Source organism: Berghia stephanieae, chromosome 9 (genome assembly GCF_034508935.2).
Source record: "Berghia stephanieae isolate SIO BIC M18660-M18661 chromosome 9, UCSD_Bste_1.3, whole genome shotgun sequence".
NCBI lineage: Eukaryota > Metazoa > Mollusca > Gastropoda > Nudibranchia > Aeolidiidae > Berghia > Berghia stephanieae.
In genome coordinates, this window is record NC_088368.1 from 17,013,682 (window position 1) to 17,028,425 (window position 14,744).

At 35.5% G+C, this 14,744-nt stretch overlaps 1 protein-coding gene across 1 annotated transcript; it reads left to right on the top strand.

Moving 5' to 3' along the window:
- Nucleotides 1-11,341: 11,341 nt before the first annotated feature.
- Nucleotides 11,342-11,999, top strand: LOC144979312 (histone H5-like). The gene has a single exon (XM_078925942.1). It carries the CDS (start codon nucleotides 11,382-11,384, stop codon nucleotides 11,943-11,945), a length of 564 nt encoding a protein of 187 aa, XP_078782068.1. The 5' UTR covers nucleotides 11,342-11,381; the 3' UTR covers nucleotides 11,946-11,999.
- The last annotated feature ends 2,745 nt before the right edge of the window (nucleotides 12,000-14,744 follow it).

Below are 14,744 nucleotides of genomic sequence, written 5' to 3' on the forward strand. Positions count from 1 at the left end.
CTCCTGTTAATGGAACATGCTTATTGTTATTGTTCATGCTCTTTTTATGTCCTTGTGCCTTACATTGGACAGAAAGGAGTGGTAAAACACAGTATAAAATATTCATTTAAGACACGGTCACATCCACTCAATTGTGGATCTGGAGACAACAAGCTTGCACTGTTGATAAAATATGTCGTGAAAAAGGTTGGAATCTGGCTTGGTGTTTGATAAAAGAATAAATCTGTCTCCTTTTCGAATGAAAAGAGATGTTAGCAAGCATTTTTAATGACTTGCTACTGTAGAAATTCCGACAATATTCTACAAATTATTGCCTTCAATGGTTTTTTTTAAAAAAGCAAATAACACATTCAAACAAAATCAATAGAACTACATATGAGCAATTATTTCAAAAACATTAACATAGATTTAAAAAACAATTTTGATTTTAATCAAATATTTAACAGTTCATCATAGAATGTGCTCATCACATAAATATGATGGACGAAAACATAATTCAAGGTGTCAATGACTACCTTAGAGAAAAATGAAAGAAATAAATGACAATTGATGACATAAATTGTCCTCAGATAAGCAAATTCGTTAATCAAGATAATAATAACGTAAATTGGCTCAAAATGACCGATACAGATTCAATCAATCAATCAATCGGTTTTATAAAGATAATTCCTCTTGCTCAGATAATGAACATTTGTGACTCATTAAAATTGTTGAGATTCATTGGAGGTTTGTCAAACGTATCACATAGTCTGTTGATGACAAGTGGCATCTTGGTGTGCCTCAGTAAGGAAATGCCCCCTTCTTTGCTGAACCAGCGCACAGGGATGTCATTGTGGTACAAGACATATCTGTAAACGCAATGATTTCTCTCAGGCAATCATCGCGTGTGTGCACATGCAATTACAACATGGCCTCTTACAATTCAAAACTCCCCCACTTTAAAAACTTGTTTTGTAAGGCCAGTTTCTAAAAATAAAATGTATGTGCCACATGCAACCTCTCCCTGCCCCCTTTTCCCCCCATCCTCTCACTCCACAGGACACTCCCCCTCCCAAGCCCCCTGACTCATTCTATAAATATTATTTTATGTGTGTGAATTTCTTTACTTACTTTTATTTTTATTTTTTTCTTTCACACTTTATTATTATTATTATTATTATTATTATTATTATTATTATTATTATTATTATTAATATTATTATTATTATTATTATTATTATTATTATTATTATTATTATTATTAATATTATTATTATTATTTTATATAGCGAGTAAATTCTCCCCTTACAACATTGTATTTAAGTGTGTAGATAATTAGTCAAGTGCTAAAGGAAAGCATGTTTGTTTTGGAATGATGATAATGATATTGGTGATGGTCTTTATTATTACCATCATTGTAATAATTTATTATATCATTCTACTCTATTAACTTTTTAAAAAATATCTCTCTACCTTGTAAATGTGACGACTGATTCGTATTTTTGTATTTGGTAGAAAAATAATTTGACGAAAGGAAGAAGAGAATCTATGATGTACTCATAATAAGGAAGTTGTGAATTTAGATTTTTTTGTTTTTTTTTGTTTTTTTGTTTTTTAAAGTATAACTCAATTTATTTTTCCAACCGAATCGTGCGTACAGTCAAGTGTAGTGGAAAAATTTTCAGTTTGGTTTTGTAACTTTTTCTCTCACACGTGTAATTTTTTTCTTCTTTTTTCTTTGAAATGGCCATGATTGCCTGGTTTTTTGTGTCCGGCAGTTTTTCTCAGGGATAACAAACTCAAAAAACTGGCTTTTACATGTGGCCTGAAAATAATAGATTATTATTTTTCATTATATTACTATTATTTATTTTATTACTATTATTAAATTATGATGATGTGTGAAGGACTTCTTATGAGGAGCGTTGTTGTATTGTCTGGTTTTGTCACTGCTTTCATCACTCGACATGTTGTGGACTTGTGGTTGAAGGCAGTGTCAGCGTAATAAAAAATATGAAAATAAAGTTTTGGTGTTTTTATTTTATTTCTTTCATTTTTAATTTCGAACTCGAAGGTTCTGCTTCTTATAATCCTTTGGGCTTGGGTGTTATTACTTTCCATGGTGGGCCGTTGAGGTCGCTCTATTATGTCCCCTCTGTTTCCCTTTCCTGGGTGGGGTTCCTGACTTCCCATAGTGGGCAGGGAGGTACTTACTGTGTCTTCTATCCCCTTATAGCTGTTTTCCAATTTGCTTCCTGTCTTTGTCTTGGAATGAGATTACTTGGTGTCCTGGCCCTGGCCAGAGTCCTTGGCTGGGAGGGAAACAGTCAAATGCATAGTTATTGTTTTGGGAGATGATGTTTTTTCCCTTGTAAATCATCCAAAAGGAAAATCGTTTTATTTTATTTATTTTGTTTGTGGGGGATGGAGGGTATTTTTCTTGTGCGAATAATCTCTTATCCACTGGTATACTCTCTCTCTCTCTCTCTCTCTCTCTCTCTCTCTCTCTCTCTCTCTCTCTCTCTCTCTCTCTCTCTCTCTCTCTCTCTCTCTCTCTCTCTCTCTCTATATATATATATATATATATATATATATTAAATAAACCATCTTGAATCCGTCCCTAATGGTGGAATACTTTCAGTCAGGCATCTTTTCAAATGGCCTCCCGTAGTGGGTAGGGGGTCATTTGCTGCCTTTTCTATCCCCCTAAATAAGTTTCCCGGATTGCTTTCTGTCTTAACCTTGGAATAAATTATTTGGTTTGTTCCTGGCCCTTGGCTGAGAGGGAAACTGTCAAGAGTATAAATATACGAGTAGTATTAGTTTTAGGGAGATAATTTTTCCCCTGTAAATTACGTATCTCTATTACTATTATTTTTTTAGTTTTGTTGGGGTTTTTTAAAATACATTTGTAAGTGTTGGATCCTGAACTTAGTCTTATCGATGAGGTATTTTAATGATTTCAAACTAACACACCGATCGTGTGCTCTTGGAATCAATATCTGCTCCCAATGTGAGGCATTCCCCTTGTGTGCTTTCAGCTGTAAGTCTATAACATTTTTTACAAGCCTCCCCGTTTTTTACTGGTGTTGAATTGACCTAAATGTGTCGTAAGCGCCGTAAAAACAAAACAAAAAATTTGGTTTGGTTCTAGCCTTGGCAGGGAAACGGTCAAATATATACATAGATAGTATTAATTTTGGGCGACGTGCACTTAGTTGTAGGTCTGATAACCCAATTTCTTATGGCCTCATTGTTGGAATGGAAGTCTAAAAAAAAAAATACGCAAAATATTTACCATTACAACGTTAAACTAGGCCCATAAGTTGGGATGTCAGACCTGCATATATGTACGCGTCGGTTTGGGGAGATAATACACTGTAGTTTCCCTTGATAACTGGTAAATAATATATCTACATACTGTAGTTAATTTTTTTTTTTTTTTTATATATAACTTTTTTTTTTTCTGGGTGTTTTTTTTTTTTTTTTTTTGTTTTTTGTTTTGGTTAGCATTTAAGCGTATTCTTCTTAGTAGGATCATGTGGTAGTGTCTGGATTATCTCAAATAAAGCTGGGTGGGGTTCCTGACCTCCCATTGTGTGCAGGGAGGTACATACTGTGTCTTCTATCCCCTTATATCTGTTTTCCAACATGCTTTCTGTCTTTGTCTTGGAATGAAATTACTTGGTCCTAGCTGGGAGCGAAAGTCAAATACATAGTTATTGTTTTGGGAGATGATGTTTTTCCCCCTTGTAAATCATCTCTCTGTTATGTAATATTAGATTTGTTGTTTTGAATTTATAATGTAAGCATTTGAGTGTATTCCTCTTAATGGGATCCTGTGCTCGTGACTAGATGAGACTTAGGTGATCTCAAACTAAGTACATTGATGGTATGCTCTTGGAATTTACACCAATTCCCACATTCCCCTGTGTCTTACCTTTTCTTGGGTGCTTTAATTGTAATTATAGAACTTTTTACTATCCCATTTTCTTCCTTTTTACTGGCGCTGATATAACCTAAATGTGTTGCAAGCGCCGTAAAACCCTTAAAAACAAACATCTCAAATAAAGCATATTGGAAGTTTACTCTCAGAATCTTCCTCAATTCCCTTTTTGATCAAGTACTACTTGTCTTCTTTTTTTATAGTTAGATGTTTTTTTGCCATCCCATCTTATTTCTTTTTACTCGCGCTGAAGTGACCTCAAAGTGTCTGTTAAAACCCTGAAAAACTAAGAAAAACAAAAGTCAAGTGGCCTTTGGATCACGAATAGGTTGCGACTGAAATAGAAGATACTTTTTAATGAACTGTTCTCCGTCTTTTTCTGAGGTGCTTCTGTATGCATAGCCTAATGAAAGCGATGCTTTTTGAAACTCGGGCCAACACACAAAACCATGAACTGTTAATACAGTTAATTGAGAATAACTCTTAAACGTGGATGGCAAAAAAACAATAACAAAGACCCGAGTGACGTCAACTTCATTCTATTTATAGTAATAGTAATAGTGCAGCAGGCGTTTGGTGAAATCTACTCACAAATGTGATTTAAAGTTTAAACAAGATTGGCGTCACTCAGCTCTTTGTTATTGTTTTAGAGCCATTTTAGTGATTCGTTCACACTAAATGCGCTTGGCCAAGGAGTTCACAACATTGCCATCCGGAAGTATAACGGACCAACACACAAACTCTGTGTAACCATGAACTTTTATAGTCTGGATAATACAGTTTGGTGAGAACAACTCACAAACGCGGATGGCAAAAACAATAACAAAGGCCTGATTGACGTCATCTGCATACTATCTATACCAGACTAAAACGTTTAAGGTTACTCTTAGTTTTGTGTGTTGGTACATTTTATCTGGCTGGCGGGCGTTGTGAGTATTTTACATAAACGCACATCATCAGTTGACGCCACTCAGCTGCTTGTTTTTGATTTGGGGGAATGAATAGTTTTTACAACATTTTTTCAATCTTTATAAACACGTTTGAGGTTAAACATAGGTATGCGTTTTTCAACGATTCACCTATCAGGCAAAACTGAAAACTGATGTGTATTTTTCTTAAACACATCGCCACCTTCAACAGACGGCATGAAACATGTGAGTAGTGTGCTAGACAGATTATCGTGTTTCACAGTGCTTGAAATATTTTACATAATTTGCTTTTGGATTTTAGGAAGGACTTCCGTAGTTTCACAGCACGCCAAAAGAGGGAATTATTATTATTATTATTATTATTATTATTATTATTATTATTATTATTATTATTATTATTATTATTATTATTATTATTATTATTATTATTATTATTATTATTATCGGAGGGAGACCTCCCAAACCCCATCAACCCTAACTAAAGGTACTATGACCCGATGAAACATAATGTTTGCCATCACTTGCAATATCGAAATTGATGGGGAAACACAGTAAGTAATAATGACGTCGGCCGGAGTCGTAAACGACAACCGACTCAGCAAATTGTTTTTGAATTTAGAAAAATCACACCACTTATAAAAATGAAACAGTCCAGCTTCTTTCTTTGGATAACTAAAACTTACCTTTAACTCCAAGTGAACACTTAGTATATTTACTAATACGAGTAGGTACTCCTAATAGTCATTGAAGTCAAAGTAGTACCAAAAATGGAATTTCTCCCCAAAACAATTATAATACACGTAAAGTCCAAATAGACGGGAAGGAAGGCCAATTTCTGACTATCAAATCGGAGTAAACGATGTCCTCCACCTTTATTAGGATATGATGCCTTGTAACAAGTAAATTCAAGCGATGTTGAGCGTAGTCATTGACCGTATTGATGACAATTTCAACAGCGTGAATTACAGTAATTTTATGATTTTCTGGATGCGGTTTCCGACCTCCCATGGTGGCCAGGAATGATATTACTTTGGTTTTGTTCTGACCCTGGCTGGAGTCCTTGGCTGGGAGGGAAACAGTTGGATGTATAGTTATAGCTTTGGGAGATGATTTTTTTAAATTTCTTGTAAATCATCTCTCTGTTTTGTACTATTATTTTTTTAAAATTTAATTTATAACATTTGAGCGTGTACCTCTTAGTAGGATATTGTGCTGGTTTCTGGGTGAGACTTTAAGGTAATCTCAAACTAAGAACACTGATATTGTGCTCTTGGAATCTACATATGTTCCCTATTTGTACCTTCCCCTTTGTCTTACTTGTTCCTCAAGTCCTTTTAATTGTACATCTAGAATGATTTTACTATCCAATTTTCTTCCTTTTTACTGGCGCTGATATGACCTAAATTTGTTGCAATCGCCGTAAAACCATTAAAAACAAAAAAAAAAACAAAAAAAAAAAAAAAAAAAAAAAAAAAACCCAACTCGATGATTTATATTTCAATATCTCTTAGAAAGTCACGGGAATATATTACGATCGAAAGGAAGAGAGTTCCATACCAATGAGGCGGCGTGAATATAAGATTTATATAATATTTTTCAAGTGCAACATACTATAATTTCATGATACGATCACAGCCAACAAAATAAATAAATAAATAAATAAATAAATAAATAAATAAATAAAGCTGGCAACTCCACAAATAAAATAGACAGGAATAAATGTCTTTCCACATCCAGTCGAGATGTTCGGGCTGATTGGTAATCAGGAGGTCTGTGGTTCGGTCCCTCGTCGATGCAGGCTGATTTTTTTGGGAGGGGAGAGGGGGGGGGGGGTCTTTTTCTTGTATTTTTCTCTTTTATTATCGGCCCTGTTCCATACACATCTTTTCAGATATTTATCTTACATCAATACCTTCTCCCCAATTTGTCACTTAGTTTTTACCGTCTTGGTAGCAATGATTACAAATCCATGACCCCACTCGACTCCGTCCTGGCACAAACAGCGACGGATATTAGTAAAAGTGAGATAGTACAAAAGGGGGCGTAAATCAGAGGGACGAATTTTTTAAAAAATTGAGCTTTATATAGCGCAATCTCCACTAAATGTGCTCAAAGCGCTTTACAAGGGGTCCTTGGTCAACAGCAACATTTAACATGTAGGACGGGACATGCCGCCTGTTAGGCGATATTTTTCGGACTAAGACAACGCTGTTAACGGCCAGGTACTCATTTTACACCTACGTACGGTGAGAGAATGTGAGTAAAGAGTCTTTTTCAAGGACTCATATATGGGCAGAGCGCGAGGCTCGAACCCATGACATTCCGATCCGAAAGCGAGTGTCATACCACAAGACCACATAGCCGCACATACCACAAGACCAAATAGCCGCACATAGACGAAAAAAAATAAAAAATTGAAAATGTATGTCATGTATCCTGTCGGAATGTTAAATGAACAGTTATGATGCGCACTGAGCACGGCGAATCCGAGGGAATGCGTGTAAACACTTTGCACTGACGTGAACATATTCGCAGGTCTGATAACCGAACGCAATATGGGCTTGATTTAACTTAATTGTAATGGACAATAGTTCGTGTTGGTTTGAGAGTATTTCCATTACAACAACGAGTCAATAACAGTTTGGGTTATCAGACCAGGAAGTAAGTACATCGTCGATGTGCCCATACAATCTTATATCAAATTATGTAAAATGTCGAAAACTAACCCAAAAAAAACAAAAAAACAAAACAAAACAAAAAAAAAGGGCCGTTCATGAAACCGTGCAAATATTCCAAATCAGGGGTGAGTGAATCAATGCGCAGTAAACGTTCTATCCGCATGTAGATACCTACATTGAAAATAATTTCAGCCCCAGCCTCTTTTCTCCTTTTCTTCAAATTCGTCCATAGATTCCATTCTTAAGTTGTTCTCCAGAGGTCCGCTATTCTTTTTTTAGGCTCCAGAACTTAATAGTTTAATAATAATAATAATAATAATAATAATAATAATAATAATAATAATAATAATAATAATAATAATAATAATAATAATAATAATAATGATAATAATAATAATAATAATAATAATAATAATAATAATAATAATAATAATAATAATAATAATAATAATAATAATAATAGTAATAATAATAGAGCTTTTATAGAGCGCAATATCCACTAAACGTGCTCAAAGCGCTTTACAAGGGGTCCCTGGTCAACAACAACATTTAAAATGTAGGACGGGACATGACGCCTGTTAGGCGATATTATAATTTTTCGGACAAAGACAACGCTGTTAACGGCCAGTAAGTAAAGAGCCTTTTCCAAGGACTCAACTATGCGCCGAGCGCGAGGCTCGAACCCAGGACCTTCCGATTCGAAAGCGAGTGTCATACCACTAGACCACATAGCCGCAACTTAAAATAATTTGATTGTTAACATTTGATTTATTTATTTTTTTATTTTTTTTTTTTAATAACAACATTCGTAGCTCTGCAAACGCCAATTGCCAAATTTATGTATTGCAGGCTTACCCCACTTACCGATAGAGTTCTCGAAAGCTTTCGATAATGTGGACGATAGCAAAGTTTTAACAACATTTAAACAAAAAAAATTAATGACAAAAAGAAAGATGTAAGGAATGTCAACAGGTATTAATTTTTTTACGGTTAATTTCTCTTAATAGAAGTAGAGTATAAACTATGAATAAGATAGAACCAATGATATTGAACCGAATAAAATACACTTGTGATAGCATGAATCCCGCAAGGGGAAGTTTTGAGTCCACAGACTTTCTTAATTTAAATACATTTTATTGATAAAATCCAGAAGTAAAATTAGGGGGCATAGGTGATAGTTTCTTGTCCAGACATTGAAAACGACAAAACTGTGACCAATAGTCTCACTGAAAACGACAAAACTGTGACCAATAGTCTCACTGAAAACGACAAAACTGTGACCAATAGTCTCACTGAAAACGACAAAACTATACCCAATTGTCTAAATTGGTATTATGTCGGAGTGAATCTGATGCTTTCCAATTGAATTTAAAGCTTAACTTACTAAATTTGAGTTGAAATAAATGCCTTAATTGAGGAGAGTAATTTTTTTTTTCTTATACTTAAAAAAAAATAACAACTTTAACTTCCCTAATAATGATCATTCACTAAACTCAATTTCAATCAATTGTAGCTCCATTCCAACTCCAATAAAATAATACCTACTTGTGTACATTCCAACCTAATACTTGAATGACGTGGTGGTTCACAATTTTGCTAAAAGTTGACGATTCTCTACTACGTTGGGGAAAAATAATGAAAATTAAAAAAAAAAAAAAAATGCCGGATTTATTAAATCACAAAATAGAACACAGAAAGTCTGATGACCTCATTTATAACAAAAGATAATTGTGAAAGAAACCAAACACGAAAAACACACAAACTGAGTGACTGAGTGGTGAGCCACTTGTGTTAGTCTCATCATCTCATTTTATAAATCTCTTCTTTCTATGAAAAAAGTAGAATTCAGCCAGCTAAAATTATAAAAGTTGAGGACTAAAAGCTAAAAGTTATGCGTTTAACTTTTAATTACCGAGATGCCATAATGTCAACACCAGACATACATGTTAAGTTGGTCAGTGAGCGGCGAGCTCAAAGTTTTTGTTATCACAAGCAGTTGACCACGTAAGTACCAGGGTAGTTGTGTTTTCAAATTAATGTATAAGGGAAAAATGGAATTTTATTATATTACGGCTGTTCAATTACGACAAATACATACTTTAAATAAAAAGTACATTGAAAAAAGAGCACTACGACAATGGCTAGCTAGTTGTCTTGATATACAACAATAAATATCGTCAACATGATAGGATGGCTGGCTGCGGCTATCCCAATAAAAAAAAAATTGAAATGAAGACGGGCAAAATAAAAACTTTACTGAAAGGAGTAAATTACTTTTATCTGAAAAGATATATTCTTTAAGTCAAATCAAATATAAACCATGCAGTTGGGATATCAACTTTCAGTATTCTTCTCTTCTCAGATTTTCATAAGAGTATAACATTTAGATTCTGTTCAAACAACCTCAGGTCAACCAATTTAAATGGTAAACGTTTCTACAATTCTGATTTCTTCGTTAATGTAAAAAAAATAACAACAAAAAAAAACAACAAAAAACAAAAACAAAACAAACAAACAACAAAACAAAATAATAACTAAACAAAAAACAAAAACAAACAAACAAACTTGCTTTTACCTTCTGTTAAGGGTAAATTAGTTGAACTGACACGGTCAGACATAATCTTGCAAGTGAAAATTCGCTATCGCGGGTATCTCAGTTGCGGACTCACTAAGACATTTATTTAAAAATAAACAAGAAACTTTCAGTTTATTCGATTACAAAAATACAAAACAAAGCAAAACTGGATACCATATCATTAAACTTTTTGTTTGTTTAATTATATTCTTTTTCCAAAGTGCGCTCGTCAGTTATTGAGCTTGGATAGGTCACTCAGTACATGAAGAAAAAAACCCTAGACCCGTCTACGTTTTTTTCAGTCAGCAAAGCGGCAAGGAGTGTGTTAAATATTTTTCGCCACTGCCAGATTTTTACGAGCTTTAAACTGAGCGATGCTGCCGTCTGTAACAATAATATTTTTTTCCATTTTTAGGTGGAAAAATTCAATTTGCTGAAAAGTTAAAAAGTGTAGGCCCCTGGACTAGAACTAAAAGTGTTCGCCTTGAGTTTTAGTCACTGCAGATCACCGATTGGGCAATTAGTGAGTGGTGTTCATAAAGAGCAAAGGACAGCTGACATTTCTTTATCTTAAAACAAAATTTACCGTATCAAAGAATTCGTTGCCATCACACGAATTTACCTTAATCTTGTTTTTGATATCTATAATCAATTGATGAATAATTGAATTTTTATGTCGTTGGACTCCGAAAAGACAAACCTCCAGTAACCTAGATACTCTAGAATTTTAGTCGTGTTCTGGTAAGCTTTGTCATGTCAATACATTTTGATAATAAGTAATAATTTCCAGGTAAGGATTGACCTTCCTTTATTAACAACCAAGAAACAAACTTAATATTTTATAAATGTTTGATATTTTATTTCCGATGAAAACAAGTTTAAAAACAAAAGATTTGAGTATTATCGAGTTCTCAGATGTTAATGATAGACGATGTATTTTATTTTACATTTATTTCCTTATAACAATGATTAAAAGCAAGAAGAACGGAAAGACAACATAAATATAGAACATTTCTGATTTATTTAAACGGATAACTAGTATAATTTATGTTTAAGAATAAGCAAACAAAGCACTAAAAAATACTCTAGTCGCACATCATAGTTACAACGAACAGACTTTTCACCGATATCGGAAACGATAACTGTGTGTGACGTAGGTGCTTTCCCTGAGGTCCGCGTTCGTTGTATATTATGCTAGCGCTTTCGTGTTTTTCATTCAACTCAATCTCAGTTTTCAAGCCCGCTCGTCGCTGTTTGAACTCGCAATTTTCAAAATGTCTGACGCTGTTGCCGCCGCCCCTGCCAAAAAGGCTACCAAAAAGCCATCCAAGCCAAAGGCACCTGCTCTTCACCCCAAGTACAGTGAGATGGTTGTTGCTGCCATCGCTGGTTTGAAGGAACGTAGTGGTTCATCTCGCCAAGCTATTGTGAAGTACATCAAAGCCAACTACAAAGTTGGTGAGAACGTCAACCTTCATGTCAAAAATGCCCTCAAGAGGGGAGTCGCCAAAGGTGCCTTGAAACAAGCCAAGGGAACTGGAGCCGCTGGTTCATTCCGTGTTGGTGAGAAGGCTGCCCCTAAGAAGAAACCCGCTGCCAAGAAGCCTGCAGCCAAAAAGCCCGCTGCCAAGAAACCAGCAGCCAAGAAGCCAGCTGCCAAAAAATCTCCCAAGAAGGCTGCCGCCAAGAAACCCGCAGCTGCTAAGAAGCCAGCCGCTAAGAAACCCGCAGCTAAAAAGCCAGCCGCCAAGAAGCCTGCAGCTAAAAAGCCAGCCGCCAAAAAATCTCCCAAGAAGGCTGCCAAGAAGCCCGCAGCAAAGAAGGCCGCCAAGAAGTAAATTGCCTCTACATTACCTCCTTATCGTGAATGGTCCTTATAAGGGCCACCCCAATTTTCCCGAAGTCAAAAGGACTTTCTCTCATGAAATCAATATACTCTTTGCTACTTTCTCTCTTGAAATCTTTCTTTGCTACTTTCTCTCGTGAAATTTATATTCTTTTGCTTTCTCGTGAAATCTATATTCTTTGCTCGTGAAATCTATCTCTTTATGATCTATATATTCTTGCCTACTTTCTCTCGTGAAATTGAAATCTATTCTTTGCTACTTTCTGTCGTAAAATCTATATTCTTTGCTTTCTCTCGTGAAATCTATATTCGTTGCTTTCTCTCGTGAAATCTATCTCTTTGCTTTTTCTCGTGAAATCTATCTCTTTCTCTCGTGAAATCTATCTCTTTGAACTCTTTGCTTTTTCTCGTGAAATCTATTTTCTTGCCTACTTTCTCTCGTGGAATTAATCTGTATTCTGTCGTGAAATCTATATATTCTTTGCTACTTTCTCTCGTGAAATCTATTCTTTGCTACTTTCTGTCGTGAAATCTTTTTTAATTTTACACATTTGTTTTTAATCGCTGCTGCTATTACTACTAGTACTACTACTACTACTTTCCTTACTTGCAGCAATAAATTGGCTCTTACTCTTACTGCTGCTATACTATTACTTACTACATTACTACTACTGCTTCTACTGCCTGCCTACTACCTACCTGCCTCGGGTGTTTTTTTTTTTTGCATGGGAAATTTTTTTTTTCCGATGTGGCAAATGGGTAGCCCTATTCGTCCTTAAGGTCGAATAGCTTCATATCCCTACTTGTTTTGGATGTCCATTGTCCATTGCTCGCCAAATGTTCCATCCAGGGGTAGCCCCACTTCGATGTCATGTAACTTGTGCGGCGGTGTCTACACTACACTGCCATTGGCCTTCGGTTCGGAGATCCTGGGTTCGAGCCTCGCTCGGTGCATAGTATTTGGAGTTGGCTCTTTACTCTCATTCTCTCGCCGTACTCTGGTATAGAATGAGTACCTGGCCGTGAACTGCATTGTTTCTGCCCGAAGAGACAGGCGTCATTTTCCGTCCTGGTACATGTTAATGTTAGGCTAGTTAGGTGTTGCTGTTGACCAGGGACCCCTTGTAGAGTGTAGAGCGCTTTTGTGGATATTGCGCTATGTGGTCTGCTGGTACGACACTCAATTTCGGATCGGAAGGTCCTGGGTTCGAGCCTCGCTCGGCGCATAGTTGAGTCCCTGGAGAAGGCTCTTTACTCACATTCTCTCACCGAACTCGGGTGTAAAATGAGTACCTGGCCGTAACAGCGTTGTCTCTGTCCCAAAAATTTGTAATACCCAATTTGTAATATCGCCTGACAGGCGTCATGTCTCGTCCTACATGAATGTTGTGTGTTGCTGTTGGCCAGGGACCCCTTACCTTGTAAAGCGCTCTGAGCACGTTTAGTGGATATTGCGCTATATAAAAACTCAAGTTTTTTAAAATATTTTTTTTTTATATAGAAGCTCATTATAAAAAAGACTAGGCCAAGCACCAAATAAGATTTATCGTGTCAACATTAACTCACTCACCCCTAACTCAACACCTACTATATCCGTAGTTTACCCGGGGTTACTTTTACCCTATGCCATGCCTAATTTATTACATTTTTCTGAGACAAATTATAGGCGTAGTAGTAGTATCAAAACTTATGACTTATGATTTTAGTTTTAAAATGATAATGGTAGTTGAATAAAACTGTCTATGTACATACTCATTTTTTAATACATTTTTTTCCCATTTTGAAAAGTAGCAAAAGTCTCTAGGACTCGAGGATTGAGTGGGTTAGGAGATATTGTCCTCGGCAGCACGATTAAAATATTGATCCAATAAATAATGGAATAAATTACATATATTATGAATCTAAATGTTCCTTTTCATTCAACAAGATTTGCTGATCAGTCAGTCAAAGTCAAATATGCAGTTCTGTACTGTACTGGAGTCAGACATTCGTAATTTCGATTTCTACGAATTTTTCGTAGTACGGTACTAGCCAGGTCTGCTACATCATCATCATCATTGCCTTTTTCACCCTGGGTCAGGGTATAGATAGAATGCGCTTGGCCAAGGAGTTCACAACATTGCCATCCGGAAGTATAACGGACCAACACACAAACTCTGTGTAACCATGAACTTTTATAGTCTGGTTAATACAGTTTAGTGAGAACAACTCACAAACGCGGATGGCAAAAACAATAACAAAGGCCTGAGTGACGTCATCTGCATAATATCTATAGGCCACAGACAAACAGTTTCCATCCTTCCGAGCTAACTTTTTAATCTCATTCCAGCTCTTACCACTTCTCTGTATATCAGCTTCTTTAATTCTTCTCCATGTAGGTCTGCTACAGTCGGTTGAAATTTACAAATAATACTAGAGAAAATCTACATGTTTTTGGCCTCCAGCATGAAAAAATTAATAAATAGTAATAGATCATACAACATGACATGTAATTCAAGTCAGTGGGTTTAGAGTTTAGAGAACTCCAGGGAAGAGGTCCGAAATCCAATTTTTCTCTGACATTATCTTCTAATGGTCTACACGCATTATTCCGCATTACAACAAGCTACAAATTAAAAGCAAAATGCATAAAAATTAAATACATAATGCAGATAGAAGAAAAAATATTTCCAGTTTCCTACCCCAATACATGTCTTATTGTTTTAAACTTTCCAAAACCATAACTATTTTATAGAGTACCATCATAATTTGGTTTTCGTGGACTTTATTCTGTTTTGACAATAAATTGAGA